Raw genomic sequence first — 19,491 nt, 5'->3', positions numbered from 1 at the left:
ACCTTATTACATAACAGAAGCATTAATTAATTCAGAGCAAAATAAGAAAAGATGTATTATCCTAAAGATTTGGCGAACAGGGAGGGGAAAGTTAAGAAAGCCACATGCCTTTCCTTTCATTCCATGTGATTATGTTGTGATAATGCCCTCTACAGACCTGTCCATCACTCGTGGGCTCAGGTCAGAGAAGCTCTCTGACCCGACCAGCTGGGTGACACAGGGCAAACAATGATGAATTCAGCCTCAGTTGATCTTGCCAGAAGGATCTCAGACTTGCCTGTTGAGCAGCTATGAGACAACCACATTTTCCTTTTGTCCATCTTCTTTTTTTTTTTTTTTAATTTATTTTGGATGGGGAGTTTGTGGGAATATGCAGTTTGGAAAGGCACCATCTCTCATGTGCATCCAGGTGGCTTTCTACCCCGGGCCTCCTTACCTAGCTCCCAGATTACCAACTTTAAGAAAGTGTATTCATTCACACCTTTAATTGCTTGAACACCTGCTCTGGCACAATAAACTTGCTTTGCAAATTTCTAGGTACTGCTACAGAAGATGGCCAATGATCTCCCACAGATGTAGGGAGCTGTACAACACTGGCACTTGGATTCAATTCAATTCACCATTTTCCAATTATGCTAAAGAAAAGCAGACAGACTCAGACTTGTACTGAGCTTGGCCTACAACAGGTTGCAAAAAGCACAAGGGCAGGCTGCAGCTTCCTGTGAATTACAAAGAAGGCTTAAAATTGAGATGACTGATGCATGGGGCAGCCTTCTTAACTAAGCCCCAACTGTATGCTGTCACTAGCCAAACGTTGTGAGCATACTAAACCAGCATGAAATCTTTTCTTTAGTCCTTTCCCCCTTACTCTCACATTTCTATTTTGTGTGCTAGCAGCTAGCTTGCTCTGTTGCTATTAAGCACTGATTTAAGTCATCATGCAATCGTTCTGTGGAGATCCCTCTAAATTCAGTTAGGTATTACCTTTCAATTCTATATTCCAAAGTTTATTCTGACTGAACTCTGAAATTTTTGTTTGTTGGTTTGTTTATTGCATCCTGGCACTTTATGGGATTACAAACTATAAACACACCCAGCAGACAGACCCCTCCATATATCTAAATATACCAATTGCACCACAAGCACTGCCATCTGCAACCAAAACATCTCACAACAGCCACCTGCCACCACCCTCACCTGCTCAAGATGCAGGAGAAAGAAGATGGTGCTACAGTTTATCCCAACAACACTTTGGCTCATGGGATCGCACCTTTGTTCTACGAAAATATGCCACTGACTGACCTTCTATTATATCTCTTCACCAAAAGCCTGACCGTCTCACAGAGCAGGACTATCACACCCTCTCAGTGGCTCAGCAGTGACTCAGAGGGAGCAGGCGATGCACTGAACCACTCTGTGTCATTTCTTGTTGCTTTCAGAGTCTCCCATCCAAGGACTGACACAGTCCAGGCCGTTAAGTTAATGCGAGCTGACAAGATCACAGCTCAAGAACAATAAAATATATAGAACAAAAGATGCTTACCCTGGTTCTCTTCAGCTCCAACCAGCAGAGGAACCTTTTGTTTAAGCAGCTGATGAGATACACAAGAAGTCACAGAGATGCAGAGTCACTCAAGTGCATTTTTGTTTCTGCTTCTCCTCCTAACTCTCCCATTTCTACTGATGCGCTAGTGGCTCACTCTCCATCAATCCCCATTAAACATTGATGTAAGCCACAAACAGATTTTGGTGGTGGTGGACAGAGAAACCTCCAAACACAGTTCATTCATAATGTCTGATAACTGATTAAATAACAGCCAGCCTTCAGGAAAACACACATTAAGGTTCTCCCTAATAATTTTTCGGTATGCTGCCAGTCTTCCCTTTTTAGAAAACCATTATATGTGCAAGTTTCTCAGTTCTATATACAGAGTACGGCCTCCCCCCAGTCTTGCTGCCTTTCAACACCAGCCACCAGAAGCTAGAGACAGAAGCATTTCCAGGTCTTTTGTTTACAACGTGCTACCCCAAGGGACTAGACTGCATCTTACCTTAGTCTTTATGTGGGCTGTCTCCCTAGCTTTACTGAAAACTCTGTACAACAACAAAGCTATGATGTGCATGGGAAGGACAATTTTTATATCTACTCCTTACTAACAGATGGGGCCACAGGTGCTGCCTGCTAGAGTAAATTAGAGACAGACTCGTGAAGAAGCGCAAAGACTCCTTTTCCCAAAGTAGAAAAAAATGTCAGTAAATCACAAATATGAAGTTTTCTGGCAAGCAGCCTTGGGGAGGTGTACTGCTCTTTGCATCCCCTGCAGAACAGCACAGAAGGGTGCCTGGGTCCCTTGGCCAAACCCAATTGCCACTGACTACAGCTGGAGCAAGAAAAGGACCTTGGTTTGGAAAAAGTGGCTGCTTTGCACTGTGGGGCAGGGATAAGCAGGGATACCCCGCTGTGCCTGTGGCTGACAAAGAGGTTAAGTTGCTGCTCATGAAGCTGTGAGGGCAACTTAATCCTCTACAACAACAGCCTGGTGCTAAGAAGCATCCACGGGCCTGGGGATAAGAGAAAGCGAAAGCCCCTTCCAAGGGCATTCATTTCTACACCAGTCTTGTGTTTTTCCCCCTCACCCACCTCCTTCCCAGCCTGGTCTCTCCAGCATTAGTCTGCATGGGCTGTCTGCAGAGACATAACAACAAGAGGTGTACTTGGAAAGTCTGCAGAAACTTCTTAGCTTGAAATCAGAACTGTGCTGAATCCCAGAAGAACAAAAAATGTTTGAACTTGCCTCCCCAAAAGTGTTGTATTCATTGACTTGCAAGCATGGGGAACAGTGGTAGTAATTTAACCTAGGGAAGAGCGCCAACAACTTATTTAATTGCAGAGTTTGTGCCAACACCACCACAATACAACTATTAATACAAGTCTGCGGTACAAGACTAATTCTTCTAACCTTTCGCTGTTGCCGTATAGTCAGGTCAGTGGCTGCATCCCTTCTGTGCTGACGCTATTCAGCAAACACTGGCAACTGATTTTAGGCAAACACGAAATGAAGCAGGGCAGGAGGAGGAGGGGGACATCATTGACAAAATGAAGATCCCCCCACGACCCCACCCTTCTCTGTCCAAATGTTTCTCATTTCTTTCTCTGTTTCCAGTCTCTCTTGAAACTAGAAACGTGTTCTGCCATGTATTTGCTCCTGGAAAACAGCCAGATCTTTGGTCTGAATTCCATCAGCTCATTTCCCAGTTTCTATGAGACTGCATTTGAGTAATGTGGCTCTCTCTCAATCCACTGGCAAGTTAGGTCATTGATCAATACATAAAAATCTGAGTTCTGACATTAGGGACAAATCCACTTTTCCGAACAAAGCGTTCATCTAAATAATGCATATTTTAACAAAAGAAAATAAAAAGTAATAACTGATCCAGTACTACCACAAGTTTCCAAGAATACAGTTATTCTGACAATTACGTGCCACTGCAAACATCTCTAGGTCCAACGCTACATAACAAAACTCCAAGCAACAATTACTGAGGCAGTGAAGTCACCAATGCATTTGCAGATTCACTCACCCTTGCTTTACCCTTCACCCATTACTGTATTTATTTTTCTCATATTTGCATCTTGTGACTGTATCATAACTATAAAATTGGAATCCTCTGAGTTAATTTTTATTGCATTTATAAATAGCACAAAGGGGTCCTAGTTGTCAACTGTGGCTTGCTGGCACTGTCATGGTAGAAAAAAATAAATATTGATTACAAGCTGAACAGAACACAAAGAAAAATACTTCATTTTTTGCAACATGCAGTGGACTCCATGCTCTTCCTCTTCTTCTGAAATAAACATGCCACAACACGTCATCTTCACAGATCTTGGAGACCCTTCTTGCTTCTTTCTGCTCCATGAAACTGTTTCTGCTTTGCACCCTTGGAAATGGATCTGTTTGCCATGTCTTCAGCAGGTATTTGCATAATACTTTTACCTCTGTTTTATGTGATTTGACATTTTGCATTTATCTATGCTTCTAAAAGCAAAAAGTCATGGAAACTCTTACAACTAATTGCAAATGTGAAGATTTGGCTTATTTTCTATGATTTTCAGAAAGCTGACTTCACTGGAAAGGCAAAAAACAAAACAAAACTGTAACAGTGCTAACAAGAGCTGACACCACAGATAATAAAAACCAATTGCCTGAAGACTTCAGCATCGTAAGTCATAATGTCAAGTTCAGAAACTGATGCGGTGCTGCTAATAACCATTGAAAAACAGCATCTCTTCCATCCCTATTGCCTGGTACTTGAAATGTTTTAACTGTGAAGACGGACAGGACAAAACTGCTTAGGGCAGCACTGCAGAATGTGTGACTGAAACCCTGTAGATCACGGAACTATGACATTTGTCAGCCAAACCCGTCATTCGCTGGCACGTCGGAAAATCCCCATTCTTGAGTGAGAATAGGGAACGGCTTTCAGGCCGGCAGATTATCTGGAGGGGTCTGTGGGAACTGCAGAACATTGCACCTGCCTGAAAAATGGCACCAACCCAGCACAAGACGTTTCCAGAGGGGAAAGTTAATATATGGGAGGAATGCACATAAATCCTGTTATTTCTTAATGGGATTTGGGAGCTTATTTCTCACCCTGTGCTTTGAAATGTATCCCACAGCCTATTCTATTAATGAATTTAAGCACAGTGATTTTCTTATCAGCAGGAATCATTCTTCACTGAGGTTTGAATTATTTTTTTCGGCGGGATTTTTTAATGCAAGTGTGAAAAATTAGTATTATGCTTGAATACCAGTTAGGATGTTAACAAGCTGTGTCCTGGATAAGCTGGTCTTGTCTGTTCCTGTTGTCCTTTTCCTAATTTCAGTTGACCGGGAAACCTGGAATCATTTATTTATTTATTTTAAGCTCATGGCAAAGTAACAAGACTTGTGGAAACAGAGCTAGGCAGTGCGTGGCTGAAAATGGGAAGACCAGAAGTCTATTCCCAGCTCAGCCACATGAATGAACCTCTATTAGCCCCTCTCTTACATAAAACAAACTTAATTAAGAAGGTGTTTTTTCGCTAGGAGTGCAAAATCTGATACACAGACATAGACTGTATTTTCACATCTAGCAACACGGAGCTCCGTCACTAGTGTGTGGTAGTCTGGGCCACGCGAGGCTCCGATTTCCTCATCTCACACGGACTAAGCAGGCTTTGTCCTCTTCAGTCCCCACGCTGGCAGGCATTCACAGTGCAGAACACACGGTTGACTTCATAGAAGAAATCCACGATGTGAGGTTGATAGGGCTGGGTGCTGGGCAGCCGGGGGATGACAGGCTCTCCCGACAGACAAGCTAGTCCTGATGCTGAATTATGTTTTTGTATTATTAACTGGATATTTCTTGTTCCACGCATAAAGGTAAGTAGGTTCAGGTCAAAAAGGAAAGCCTCCACTAGGCAAGCCCAGAAATGTAGCCTGCAGCCTCCGGAATGATGGCAGAACACCCACCAGTTCCTGTTGGTTGTGTTCAAATCCAAACCCTACTGCCTCAACTCTCAAGTGAGAGATTTGCCTCCTGGGTTGACAGACACCGACACATTTTAGGATTATCTGACACAGGTCTTGGGTGTTCTTTGCTGCCATCAGATGGTGATCCCCTCAGGGCTTTGGCTAGACACAAGTAAGTGGCAAAGATTCTGTGGTTCAGCAGTGTATTTCCAAAGGACTCTGTACATTTTTTCTTTGATTTCCAATGTTTGTTGGCAAGCCAATTACAGTTCAACTTATTTTCACGTTCAGTGATCCCCCCCCCCCAGTTTTGAGCACTTTCTACAAAACAGATCCATGCTGGATTCACGTTTCACAGTTTGGAGATTTATCAAAAGATCCTGAAGGGAAGTACTGATGAAATTTGAGATTAGCTCAGCTCCAGACACGTTACTGATGATGGATTTTCCTTCTATGCCTTGAGTTCCCAAGAAACGTGGGAAAGGTTGAGTTTAGTGAAGCCTTTCACAAGCAACCATCTATTCTGCCCAAACACCGCTTTAAAGAGCACATTCTCTGGTTCTCATGCTAGGATCAGTGTGAACTTTAACTCTGATTATACCTGCTACAGCTAAGTGAACAAGGGTATATGGCATTTTTCTGACTACTCTCTTTCAGGTAAGCTAAAGCCAGGCCAGGACTGATGAAGGCTCTATTTACTGACCCTAAGGATTACATGTTGTGTTTCATTACATGTGATTCCTCTCTGTCCAGGAACCTGAGCAGAAAATATATTCTCTCACACCTTTTTATGACTTTGAAGGATGTTACACTATGTAGCCTTCCGCAACTCACAAAGTTGTGATACAGTAGTGCAAACTTGGTCTTTTAGAGGAGAGATTTCTGTGGGCTTGGACTGAAACTATGCAGAATGGGTTCATCTCTGGTAAGGATGTAACCTGAAGTACGACTGGTCAAGTGGAAACAGACACCTGTCAGTTTGTCTCTACTCAGCACGCCAGTGTGACATTTCCAAGAGTAATTTTATTCTGCATGCATGTTCACGAAAGTCAGATGGCTGAGCTTCCTGTGAACCTCAGAACTCATCTGTGCTGATCTTTGTTAACCAGGACAACCAAGGTAGTCCCAGCAGATGGGGTCATCGTGATGAATCACAGACCAACTGGCCCCATCAGACAGCAGATCTGCAGTCTGAAAAGCTCCTACTGCCTTGGCTGGGGCAGCACCAGTGCCTAGCAAGCCACTGCTCCCATCAGTCAGTCGGTTTGTCTGCAATTGCTAATTCAGTGCTGTGGCATTGAACAGAAGTCTTTTTGTGCTGGGGAACGATTGGCAGCCTAATGGAGGGGGCTAACAATAGAAGCCTTTTCATCGAGCAATTCCCTAGCTTTAAGAAAAGGTAGATGATCCTGTCCCCAGTGCTGGCATCAGCAGTCTTTGGTGAGGCCCTAATCTGAGCCCTGAGAAACAAGGAAGAGCAGTGAGGAATTGCCTTCTGCTTTCTGGAACGATTACAGCATCAATTCCCTTCTTCTCTGAAAGCAAACACCCACCCCATCCACATTTCCCTGTCATCTGGGATCAGGCACCTGTCTTGCCTACTACCAGCCCAGCAGAAGGTTTATTTTGCACAACAAACCCCTCAGCTCACCTTTCTCCAATACAAAATGTAACAGATATACTGGGTGAACAGAGAGAAGGAAATTGTGAAAAAGTCACTTCTGTTGTCCAAGCTGATTTGGTCCTTAATGTTTTTACTACAACCCAGAGAGGACGCCAGGCAGTGCTGCTTTCTGCTCACAGGACACCCTCCTGCCTGCCTCTGGACAAAGACCAAGCACAAGCAATCACATTATGGCTTAGTCCTAGGCAAACCAGTGCCCACTGACTGCTTTCCCCCATGAAAACAAGAACTGAAGGAGTAATGAACACACCAGCTCCCCATGCCCTGTCAGCTGATGCAGTTAAGAATCACCTGAGTGCTGGTCTCTTGCCTTTTACATATTGCTCTTTTTCTTTCCTTACGCATGAAGAACACATTTATAGGGACTTGCCATACTATACACAGCATCAGTGTCTATGGTCCTAAATGCTCTGCAAGAAGGCATGAGTGCAACAAGCTGCTTATGGCTTGAAATGGATCTGTTCATCAACCCACTCGTAGCACATTGGAAGATAAATAATGAAAAGGAGCATTTTTAAATATTAACAACACAGAGGCCCTAAGCTAGTCTAGGACAGCAATGAGAAAAATAAAGTCTTATGTCTAGCCCAAAGAGAATAAACATGGAAAGTTTCAAACAAACAAATCAAAAAACAGCCTTTTGGGTTTTGTTTTGTCAAGACTGCTGGAATGATTCTCGCTGTGTGTCCCTAAATGCTCGATGAGCTCACTCAGGTGAGATGAACAAGGCATCACCAACAAAAATATTCGAGGAGCAGCACAGGCATGGGGGCCTCATGGAGGACAGTCTGATCCAGTGCTGTACGCACTGGTTGCTAGAGGGCTATTCATTTCCCCAGAAGCTGGATCAAGCTTTTAACAAGGTCTAAACACCTTACAAGAATTCAGGACTATTTCTCAGGCTCTGTCCCAAGCTATTCCTATTATTATTAAACTTTTATTGCTTCCTACATCCCTGCTGAGAGGTAAACCTCAGAGTTTGTGTCATGCTTCTGGCATGAGGTCCCTGTAAATGACCTATCCTTTTGAGTTCAGGGAACCGATGAACTGCAGCACAGCATGTGAAAAGTGTTCCCACATAGCTGCTATCCGAGAAAGGAGGCTTTAGATGCCTTAATTCTTAGGCAAGAGAAACAACTCTTTTGTTAATATCATCAACACGGAGCTCAAAATAAAAGCACATTTCAGAGGCCTGTAACAACCGAAGCTATTGCAAAGGTTTGTGTGTAGCAATGAGAAAGTGACCGCTGAAATAGATCGCCTGGCCCCAGAACAGTTGATACTGAATCATGTTTATTACCTTGAAAATTCTCCCAGCCAACCAAGAGGGAACAAACACTTCTGTTCCCAGATTGCCTTTGCTGCCTAAAACAGTGGGCGTTTTCATTTCAGTAATACTGCTCTTACTGCAAAAGATGAACCAAAAGAGTAATATGCACGTTTTCAACTGTGCGTGCTTATGGTTTTGAGACCAAAGGAAATCAGGTTCCAATTCAGCATTTGGTATCGACAGCAATCACTTGTGCATTTCTCATGGCATTCCTGGTTCCAGGTTAAGACACCATTTATTTAACAAGATTCCCACTGTGAGCAAATCTCCTCAAATCGGAGCCAAAATTACATGGTTCTGAACTACAAAACTGGCACAATCAAAAAAGGAAAGAAAAAGGAAGATGAGCAATATGAACTATGATCTGAAAACAGAGAAGTGGAGCTCATTACTAGGGATTTCACTTCTACTGTTTCTGAAGTATTAGTGACATTTTTACATAATCTCATATTACCTTTTGAACACTAATGTATAGAAGAATAAAACTGTGATTTTACATAAAGTAAAATAATAAAAACTTGACAATCTTCTTGCCAAAGGAATATTTGATAACCACAAGTAGCAAATTTTCTTGAGATCTAGGCTAGATTCTTTGAAGTCTACAAATTTGCAGAGCTCACTCAGCTGCGAAAAATTTAACATAACATGCTCATTCTGGAGTCTCTTTCCTCCTCCCACCAAAGCCTTTTTCCTCTTCACCTCAGGAGGACATTTATTTCTTTCAAAACACGGGGAGAAACTGTGAATAGTTCTAAGTAAAGAATTTGATTGACAGCTATTCTCTAAGCTCATATAAATGAGAAATTCTTCCCTAGGAGGAATGTAAGACCATAGTTCCCTTTCAAATTCTCACCTACACAATTCCCTGATAATGTGTTTAATTCCACAGAATCAATACGAGAGGCAAATCACCTTTTGTTAATTTTCAGCCTCTGCTCCATCTTTTTGGATGCTGTCCCACTGCTAGCCATTAACATTCTCGTGCTGATTTAGGTACTGATTTTTGGACACGCACTTGGGAAAAGGAACATCCAGCTGACATTTTTTGCTCATTCTTCTAACCTTTCCTGGCACAAAATAAAATGTTGGGGAAATTCCACAAAGCTTGTTTCTGAGGATCCCTCACAACCTTGTGCTTAGGTGGCCCATCAGGAATACCACACACAATCCTGAAGCACTGTGGACCAACCAGCAGCTCCAGAAAACAAAGGGAACTTCCTTAGGCTCCCAAAATGGCAAAGTGCTGTTCTAGGCCAGTCAGCACCTTGGATCTCCATCTTGCTGACAGCATTAGCATTTCCAAATTTCTTTTTATTGAAAATGAGTATGTTCTTTTAAATGCCCTACGCAGCCAGAATCACGAAGTACTATGATTCTGCAGCCTTTGCGTGAAGAGTTGCTTATAGTCAGTCAAGAAACAAGACAGGAAAAATAAGGGACTGTCAAAGCACCTTCCTACATGGAGAGAGGAAAACGCAGGTCAGTTGTTCTAAGTTTATTTATGGTCTGTCCTCCTCTACCTCCCGCAAAACACATTCAGAAAATGCCTATGCTGAGGACTTTGAAGTAACCATCCTCAGATTTACAGGCTTGTCTTTCCACAGGGAAAAAAGAAGAGTGTTAGCTTATAAAGGTCATCTGTTTTAACTACCTAAATTCATGATAGCTGCACAACCAACATTTCTGACAAGTTGATTAAGTCTTGGTTCCATGATGTGCTGAGCATCACAGCTGATTCAGCAAAGCATTTACTAGCATGTTTAACTCTACGTGTGCTTATCTGTGCATTCAACCACATACACAACAAGCAATTGAGCTGCCTTGTTGCACAGGAGCACTGCAACACATCTATATAGCAAGGTGACTTAGCTGAGAGGCTGTGGGTAGCTTGCTTTTAGTTGAAAGAGCTGCCAGAAGATAGTAACCAGACTAAAACTGTTGTTTTAAGTCATGTTGCAAGCTTTCAAAAGGTACCAACTTCAATATTTATTTTAATCTAAATTTTTATTAAACACTAAGGTAATTTAACACCACTTTGTCAATGCAAATAGATCCTTAAGCAGATGTAAATATTATTTATTCACCAGAACAGAAAAGAAACCTGAAGTGAATAAAATTCCTACCTTAATTCTGAATAATCAGAAATGAAAATCTGACATCCATATTTTTTTATATTTATAGGTAACATTACTTAGAATTGTTGTTGGATCATTCCTAGAGCTGTACCTGCATATGTACTGCTAGTGCTCTCGCGTAAGTACGAGAGGATCTGCCTTGTAGTATGGTTCAATTTTTTGCTTCCCGCAGTTCCTCCTTACTTCCCAGAAGAACACCGAATTAGCTTAATTACTGATATGTGATTCGATTCTTCCTGAAGAGTGCCTAGTGAATTCACACACGAGAATACAAACACAAGAAGAAATGAGTTTTCCAGCTGAAACTGGAAACCAAAAAGCAGCTATAGGTGCTGTGCATATTCTGGAGTGCACAAGCTTTTCTTCAGCAGTCACCAATGCATGAGCAAAACAACATAATGTCAACACTGACAGCACAAACCAAGCATCAGCTACAAGTTTAAAAAAAATACACATTTTTGCAGTGCTTTTCACAGAAGGCAGGCACAAGTCAGAGAGCTCCCAGTGGCGCCACGCACACTCCAGGCATGTTTGACATTAAGGGGCCTCGTTGTTGTGGAAACCAAATCCCATAGATTAATTAATGTTCAGCAGCCAGAGCCATCTCTCTTCCTCTCTCCTCCCTGCCCCCAATTAAAAAAAAGGGAGGGTGGCACTTTTTACACTGCTCAAGAATGTCAAAGTCAAAATAAACTCTCAGTTTCCTCACAAATGTAGAACACTACCAAAAAAAGTGAAAATTCTGACAGAAGTATTAGTCCCTCATGTTTATAAAATGAAAAATATAAGACCATTTCAGAGAGGCTAGTTTTGCTTCCTGTGGCTATGCCAATCTCCAGTGAAGTCCCGCAAGAAACACAATTATGTGAAATTTCTAAAATTCCTTTATGATGACAGAACTTTTAATGGAAGTCCTTTTTTTTTTTTCTTTCAACATGTAGATGGCACAAACCACGAATAATTTATTTCAGGTGAACTATTCAAGTGACTGACAGTTAACATGTGAGTGTGTTTGCACAGTCAGTTGCAGGATTTGAATAAAATTGAGTATCAGCATTTTCTTCCAGTTGACATCAGTTCTGATCCTTTGAATTCCCCACGTGTCCCAGTTTACGTGAGGGAATGAGATCAGATGAGAGTGCATGTGCACCTAGCAGCTCACCACATAAATGCGTACTATGAACAAGAAGAGTGCACCAGACAGGTAACATAAAAGTGAAACACACCAGCCACTAGAGGTTAAATTTCAGCATTACCAAAATCCTATTTTCAAAACTGTTTTAGGGCCATAGGTAAAACCTATTTCAGTATTCATAGATTCAATTTCATGCTTTTGAAACCCATTTTCTTAAAGATCTGCATCTTCAGGTACCTGATTACTTTTTAAAGCTCAGTTCTGATGAGAATGAGGAACTTTCTCTCATTTGTTTCTCAAAATATCCTTGTCAGCTAGAACACAAATCTTGAAGGCGTACCACTCTTATAAGATAGCAAGTAGAAAGTATATAGCATGAGTACACTGCTAACATAACATATATGCATACCAGATAGGAATAAGTATTCATTATTATTCTTCTGTTTCTCCACACAAAGTACTTATTAGCTGACATCACATCATGTGATGAGAAGCACTTACTTTCTTTTCTCTTCAGAAGAGGCTGTTATGGATTACTGAACATGCTCAGATATGCTATGATTTCATGACATGAGATCACTGCATCACCTCATGAAAAGGAAATCCCCTTCTCCCATTCATAAAGAGAGTGTAGTGAAATAAATAGAGCCAATTTCTAAAAGCAAAAGTACTTCCTGTGGGACAAAATCTGTACTTTGATAGTTAAACAATGCTGAGAGTTCTCACATGCTGCTCAAATAGGTAGCTCCTGAGTAAATCTACGAGACATTTGAAAACCAAGCCAAATACAGTGCCGAACCATTTCAGGGTTATTTTACAACTCTTGCTCTTTAAATCAGGCACAGCTCCTAGCTTGTTAGCATTTTATTTCAAATAAAAAATATATATGTACCTTTGAGATGATTAATGGCTCCCCGTGCTCCAGTCCACCTTTCAGTGTGAATCCCCATGGAGCGCCTCCCTGAAGCAGTGCCTCCAGGTAGATGTATCTTCCTTTACGGGCGATGCTGGACTCTGAAGATGATATGCCAGTGCTAATGTTGTCTAACATCCTCATCTGTCCTATCGCATACTCAGTCAGATACAAAACCCACTCGGGCAATCACAGATTAATGAAATTGCAAATTAAACTTCTCAGAAGCCATTCCTAAACATGTGAAACAAGAAGCAGCTGAGACGGACAGCTTTTCTTCAGAGCTGGAGTCCAAGGTGATGGGCTAGAGATGTTTCCCAAGAACATTTCAGCATGCTGCTTCTCCTTCAGAACCACGACTTTTTACTGCTGTTTCAACACTGTGCTTTTCCCATTCCCAGGTATTCTGGGCATGATAGCTTCGTTAAGACTTATCTTCCTGTCCTCAGTATATCAAATTTAAGTTTTTTAAAAAGGTTAGACATTTAAAAGCCATTGGCCAGCAAATTGCCAAAATCCAAACGAATGCTTCACTTGTGATTGATTATCAGTCTTTTCTTCCTTTCTGCGTGCAATTTACCATTACAATGGCCTTTTTGCCTCAGCCCACTGCACTAAAAGAATGGAAGCGTCTTCTCCCTCTCACGCTCTCGGTTACTCTGTCCGCTTACTTCACAATTTTCTGACCTGTCATAAAAAAGGCTGGGGGAGGAGGAGAGAAAAAGTCCATCCCGAAAACTATTTAGAGGGGTTTCAAATGCGAAATAACCCCACATTTATTGGATTGAAAAACGCAGAAAGTCTATCAGCAAAACTGGAGAAGCAGGTGAAATTAATCCTTTGGGTAAAATGTTAAGAGAATAGCTGAGCTCTTTTCATTTTCTGTGCTCTCTACGATGATCTGCCAGAGCTGCAGCAGCTACTGCTGCTGTGAGAGAGGGTGAGGAAGTGTGTGTGTGTGTGTGTATGTGTGAGAGAGAGAGAGAGAGAGAGAAGGCAATGGATTAAGGCAAGAAAAGCAGCGCTGCCCAATTGTGCACATCAAGCATGCAGCTATAAAATGCAGTGTGCAAAAGCTGGGGCTCACTCTTTTATCATGCCTCCGGAAACCAACCATCTTTCCATTGTACTTGTCAAGGAATTGCAGCAATGCAAACTGCCAGTTGCTGAAAATACAATGGACCTGTTCCAAATCAACACAATGGAGCAGTGCAAATAATTTTATTCTCATCAAGTGCTTCTCTTCCACATGGTACCCACCAATTTCAATGGACTTACTTGCTTTCCTCCAAACACTGTTGACCACGTTTTCCCAAAATGTGGGATAAGAACCAGTGGCAAGAAGTTAGGATATTGTTCTGAATGGAGGCAGTCACCATAGAATTTAGAATTTACGGCTGTGGATGTGTCTATCAGTGTGCATGTAGGCTCAGGCATTTGTCTCATCGCTTTAGCAGGTGTTGACTTCACTCCTAAAACATCACAAGAGGTGTTCGCAAAAACTTCCACTTCGTATCCGCACTTGAACAGGCTGATGGAGAGGGCAGCCCACAGCCCACTCCCCTTCCTGCTTCTGTACCTGAGCAAACAAATACAGGCAGTGCCTCAAAGGTGCCCACACTTCTGTTCTCACAGCCCCTGGGACGTGCTCGGGCTTTGAAAGCAGTGAAGATCTTGTGTTAACAAACCCATAATGAATGCTACTGTGTTCAGACTCTAGCCATGGGGAAAGAGCTTTGCAGCTTTAAATCTAAAACCAAAACTCTCCACATTAGTTCACAGCCTTCATACCGCCCTACTCCAAACCCCTTTAAGATGCAAGAGTTTCCCCACAGCCTTTTATTTCTCCCATGTGTCCCAGCTCTCATTCCCAATCGCCAAGAGGAAGAACAGAGAAAAGAGCCCGCCTCCCTTGTTTTTCATGGTAGATGATCCTCAGTCCTTGCTTATATTGAGCTCTGTTGTTCCCTCTGCTTCCCTCCCAGGTGCTGATTTTTCATTAGCTTCACATCATGGTCAGTCTCACAGATTGCTTTTATCCAGAACTCACCCTTTAGCCTGTCTCAAATCAGATTTCTGTAGTTTCAAACACTCCTAGTGTTTCAATGCAAAAACCTTCGGTTCAAGTCCCTACAATGAGCAATTGATTTCTGTCCCTCCACAGCCCCTGCAGAGACAGGTTAAGTCTCCAAAAGCTGCCTCTTGAGGCCATACATCCTCCTATCCATAACCATCAAGACTATTTAAGACTGTGAGAACATGCCTGTCTATTAACAGGCTAAGGTAGTCTGGGTTATATCCATTTTGAAGAAAAGATGTTGTCAGTACACCTCATGTTTGCAGACGCCAGAATTCCAGTAGGAGCTGTATTATGGTGCTGACAGCGGTTGGTGTGTTACCATCATCTTTGCTGAGTTACCATCATATTCTGCTGAAGTACTGTAGTTCATTTTGGGTGCTGAATACAACAACCAAAATACAACTTTTTTGTCAATAGCATCATGAAATTTCCGCTTACCGTAATAAACCAAATTGCTGCTGTATTACTAGAACCGTGTGTTTACTGTCTCCTGAGACACCCCTACTGCTTCCACATTTGCTAGTCCCTTCAGTCCTACGTAATTCTATTTCAGCTGTACAAAGGTTAGCATACATTTTCTTACATAGATCAGAAACCCATGAACAGCTACGAGAAAGGTTTGATCAACAACCCCAAAAAGGCTGCCAGATCCTGGTCTGCTTTCTCAGCAGTCTCTCATTCACAAAGGAGTTAAAAATTGTCAAGTGCTCGTAGAAACCAATTCGCATCTATGACATACATACATTTCTTACTGAGAAAATTACCTGGGCTGTTTTTCACAATGCTTACCTCACTGGGAACACCCAAAGAAATCAAGAAGAAGCAAGGGATTTTTGGAATGCTAGAGACTGTGGCAATTCCACCCCCACCCTCCAATTTAACTTTTTGCCAGACTCAGTACACAGAGCACTTCTGTGCATGAACCTAGAGCTAATTCTTCTGAGAAAAAAGATTTCAGTGTTGAACATAATTAAAGCAGTACTCAACATTCACCTGCATATAATCATTTCAAAGTCTTAAATACAAACCTTTTTTCCCCCCATCTTGCCTTTGGCAAGAACCTCACATTGCCCATGTATTAAGGAATTCTTCTCTGAGAAGTCTCTCTCAGAACACTGTTGTCACAGTGCAATACACAGACGTGGATTCAGGAAAGTGCTGCCCACACAAAATAAAATGCAAATTAAAATTCTGAAGGTTTTCAACGTAAGAGAAAATAAAATTGGTATAGAGTCATGTCAGAACCCTTTTGCTTAACTGTCAAGTACTACTCTGGTAAAGCAGGAGAAATTGCCATTGATTCTTCTCACAGTTCGAGATCACACCCTACAGTTACCATCAATAAAGGTGCTGCCACTTTGCTGCTGGCTGCCCTCACTTTTCCTAAATTTCTTCAAATATTGCAAGTTTCTTTTGCAAATGAAAAAGTTCATTGGAGCAACACTGCCCCCATCCGCTGGCCTCTAGCTAACACACTGGTTTTTAGTTGGGTTACGAGAGTTCACGTTGTCTTTATCGATTTACATGCAAACATTTCACAAATTAGTTAGCAAGCATTTACTTTTCTGAAAGGAAGCAAAATTCCTACGAAGTATTCAGGGCAGTGCTATTAATCCTACCTGGGTCCATCAGCTGGTGTGTCATCAGGTTAAATATAAATCTAGAAATCAAAAAAAAAAAAAAAAAAAGAAAATTTAGCTCCAAGTCTTTGTACATGTTACTTTTTGGCTACAGAACTCAACAGTATGCTTTCTTCAAATCTACTTTCTATTTAATCTAGAGGAAGGGTGAAGGTAACTCATGACTCACCTCTCAAGACTTGTTTCATAAAACAAAGCAGCCATCGTCCATAATGAAGGGACTTCTGAAGAGGATTAACATTCCAAACTGGCTCTGAGTTGGACATCTGAAGAGCAGCAGTGTAACTGATTACACAACAAGATGCATTTGGCAGAAAATCATCAATACGAGCAGGTCGACAAGTTTGGAATGAGCTGCATCTTTCTCCTTGCGTTCGTGTTTTACTCCAGTGTAATTCCACTGGCATCACAGAAGTGAGCCTGTAAAGGACAAAGGGCCCACACTGATTTATCAAGCACAAACCAATTTTGATTATTTATTTTTTATTTCTAGCCCTTTCATGCAAAGAAGTGAACAAATATCAAGGTACACAGCCACGTCAGTGGAAACAGGATTTCTGTGAAAGGTCTGTGAAGGCAAATGCTAGAGCTTGCCTTCCCAGTGGCCTTTCTTAGAACCTTTTCTAGATACAGGAGCTGGTGCACCCACATTCTGCCAGGCCAGCACGAGTCCCTAGGGTTAGAGTAGTCTTTTGTATCTCTAGCTGTATGCAAACTGCTTCTGAGCAAGTAAAAGCCTTGCAACAGCCTCTTTTGACATAATTTGAAATTTAAATTGGCAAGGCAGACAAAAGGGAGTAGAAATGTGGACCTTCTTACCTTTCACAGATGCAAACAGATGGAATGGGTGACTTGCTGATGGTCACACATGAAGTATGAAAAGGCTGAAAACTGAAAGCAAGCCTTCTTTTTCCTAGCTCACTGCTTTTTACCACAGTATAGCTTTTCTTTTACTTCCAGATAGGGCTCTGTATAAACTGAAGAGCTTTGGGAATTTTAAATGATAATAGCTGGCCTTCAAGCACCAGTGGCCATCCCAGCCTCTTCTTTACCCTGAGTCTTGAAGATGCAGAGGACCCAAACCTGCAGAACTGAACAAAACAAGTGTTAAAAGACACAACTCTCCTGAATCAACCCAGGATCCCTTAAGAAGCAAGTCATGCCTTCCTGGGGTAACGGTTCTCTTGAAGGTTAGGTAAATTAATAAATTAGAGACATCTAAATAGAAAATACTAGTTTTCTATGCTTACCTCCCATCAACCTGAGCCAATCCCATAGCACATCCATCCACTCAACTCCGTAAAATGTTTGTTTGGCATCTGAAAGGAGAAATGATGGGATGGACCATAAGTTAAGCCTCTCTATGACCAAAAAAAAAGGGGATTAGAATCAACTACCAATGTCAAAAGCTTGCTTCTGGAGAAACTTTCCTGATACTAAAGGGAGAAGCTCTGCTCACATTGCAGGCTGGATTTGAGTCTAGCTCCCTCCCAAGCTACAGAATAAGCCTGCTTTCCTGGGCAGGCCTAACGTAGAATATAAAAATCAGAGAGTGAAAGGAAATAACAAGGCTGAGAAACAGAAGGAAGCTGCAGAGTACATCAATCCACGTAGATCTTATGTTGGAGAAGATACCTGCCTTTGAAGACTGGGGAAAAATAAAAAAATAAAAATTTTTGGTGAACAAAAAAAGTCTTTCCAGATAATATTGTCTCTGGCACAAAACAGTTTGAGGTCCCTCTGTTACTCAAAGCAAACTTTGAGTTGCTGAAAAGGAACTATAAGGAGTGAAGAACAATTCTGCTCCTCCAAGGGGAGCACAACTGCCATCACAAGTGAAGATGAACTCAGGCTATCTAAATTCAAAACTGCTGATTTTTCTCTCTGCATCTGAATTTTCACTTATCTGATGTAATGGCTTTATCAATGACCTTGATGAAGTAACTGCTTGAATCAGGAACCAAGAATCAATAAAGAAGGCTCATCACAATGTAGCACCAAAAATTTGCAACATGTGAGTTGTTGTTAGGTATGGCATTATAACTGTAACACCCCTGAGGACATTTCAGAAGTAGCAAGCCCTGAATTTCTATATAGTACCATAAGATTTTCCAGAAAAACAGACTCAGTTTGCATTCTGAATGCAATAATTTATCAGGATGCACAGAAGTAGGCATATCCTAGATGTCTTCATTCTAACACTAAATTAGATTACATGAATATACAGAATTATCCAGTATTATTAGCAATGGCTAAAGGAGTTTCCCTTGTTGTGGCTCAGTTACAGACTTTCCAAATAAAAAGAGGGAAGCACAAAAGGCTCGGGGAAACAATCACCTCATTTAATTTAGCAATTGTGTGGTGCTTATCTGTATCGTGGCAGACTGCAGGCACAATCAGACAACTTCAACACGCACACACCTTCTGGGATAAGAGTTCTCTGTGCCAAACTATTTCTTGCAACTGCTTCTTGCAAAATGGATTACAGCTGAAGTCACTCAAGGCACCAGAGCACATCACAGCAAGCTGTGGTAACATGGTCCTCTATCTGAGCTCATCATGTGAAGTGCTGGCAAAATTCTGCCAACATTTACACTTGATATATGGGATATGTAAAAACACAGCAGGTAGGTATTTTTTTTTTCAGATAGATTATTTTCTATCTTCTTTTATTTTTGAAGGGAAAAAAACAAACAAACAAACAAAAACTTGGTAACTTGGTAAGAGTTATATGGTCTGTTGAAATCTGTATGTTCTCTCCTAAAACTGAGATCCAAAATAGGACAATTGGCCACCTGATTTCCCTTACTGATCATGTGGTGGCTGTGCACCCGTTCTCCCAGCAAGAATGGAAAATACCAGTCAAGCCATTACCTTCAGGAACTGAAAACCATGTTTTCTCTGAAAAGTCTGGTGCATAAGTCAGAAGATTTTGATTTTACTCCTGAGCTAGCTTTCTGGTGGGATGCTTTTGGCCCTCTGAACTTTTCTCTGACAGGAGGTTCCTCACTCTGACTTCTCCCTTCAAGCTCATAGCCAGCCCCCACACCGTGATGCCCCA

General features: G+C 41.7%; 1 protein-coding gene across 1 annotated transcript in view; it reads right to left on the bottom strand.

Annotated features, from left to right (window-relative positions):
* SHROOM3 (shroom family member 3) overlaps nucleotides 1–12,854 on the bottom strand; it is a 138,574-nt gene extending 125,720 nt beyond the window's left edge. Inside the window, exon 1 of the mRNA XM_032187178.1 lies at nucleotides 12,690–12,854. Within this exon, the coding sequence (XP_032043069.1) occupies nucleotides 12,690–12,854 (165 nt within the window). The remainder of the gene's footprint in view (nucleotides 1–12,689) is intronic.
* Between the last annotated feature and the right edge of the window lie 6,637 nt (nucleotides 12,855–19,491).

This window comes from Aythya fuligula, chromosome 4 (assembly GCF_009819795.1).
Source record: "Aythya fuligula isolate bAytFul2 chromosome 4, bAytFul2.pri, whole genome shotgun sequence".
NCBI classification, from domain to species: domain Eukaryota; kingdom Metazoa; phylum Chordata; class Aves; order Anseriformes; family Anatidae; genus Aythya; species Aythya fuligula.
The sequence above is the reverse complement of the archived record's forward strand: the minus strand, read 5'-3'. Positions and strand labels throughout refer to the sequence as shown.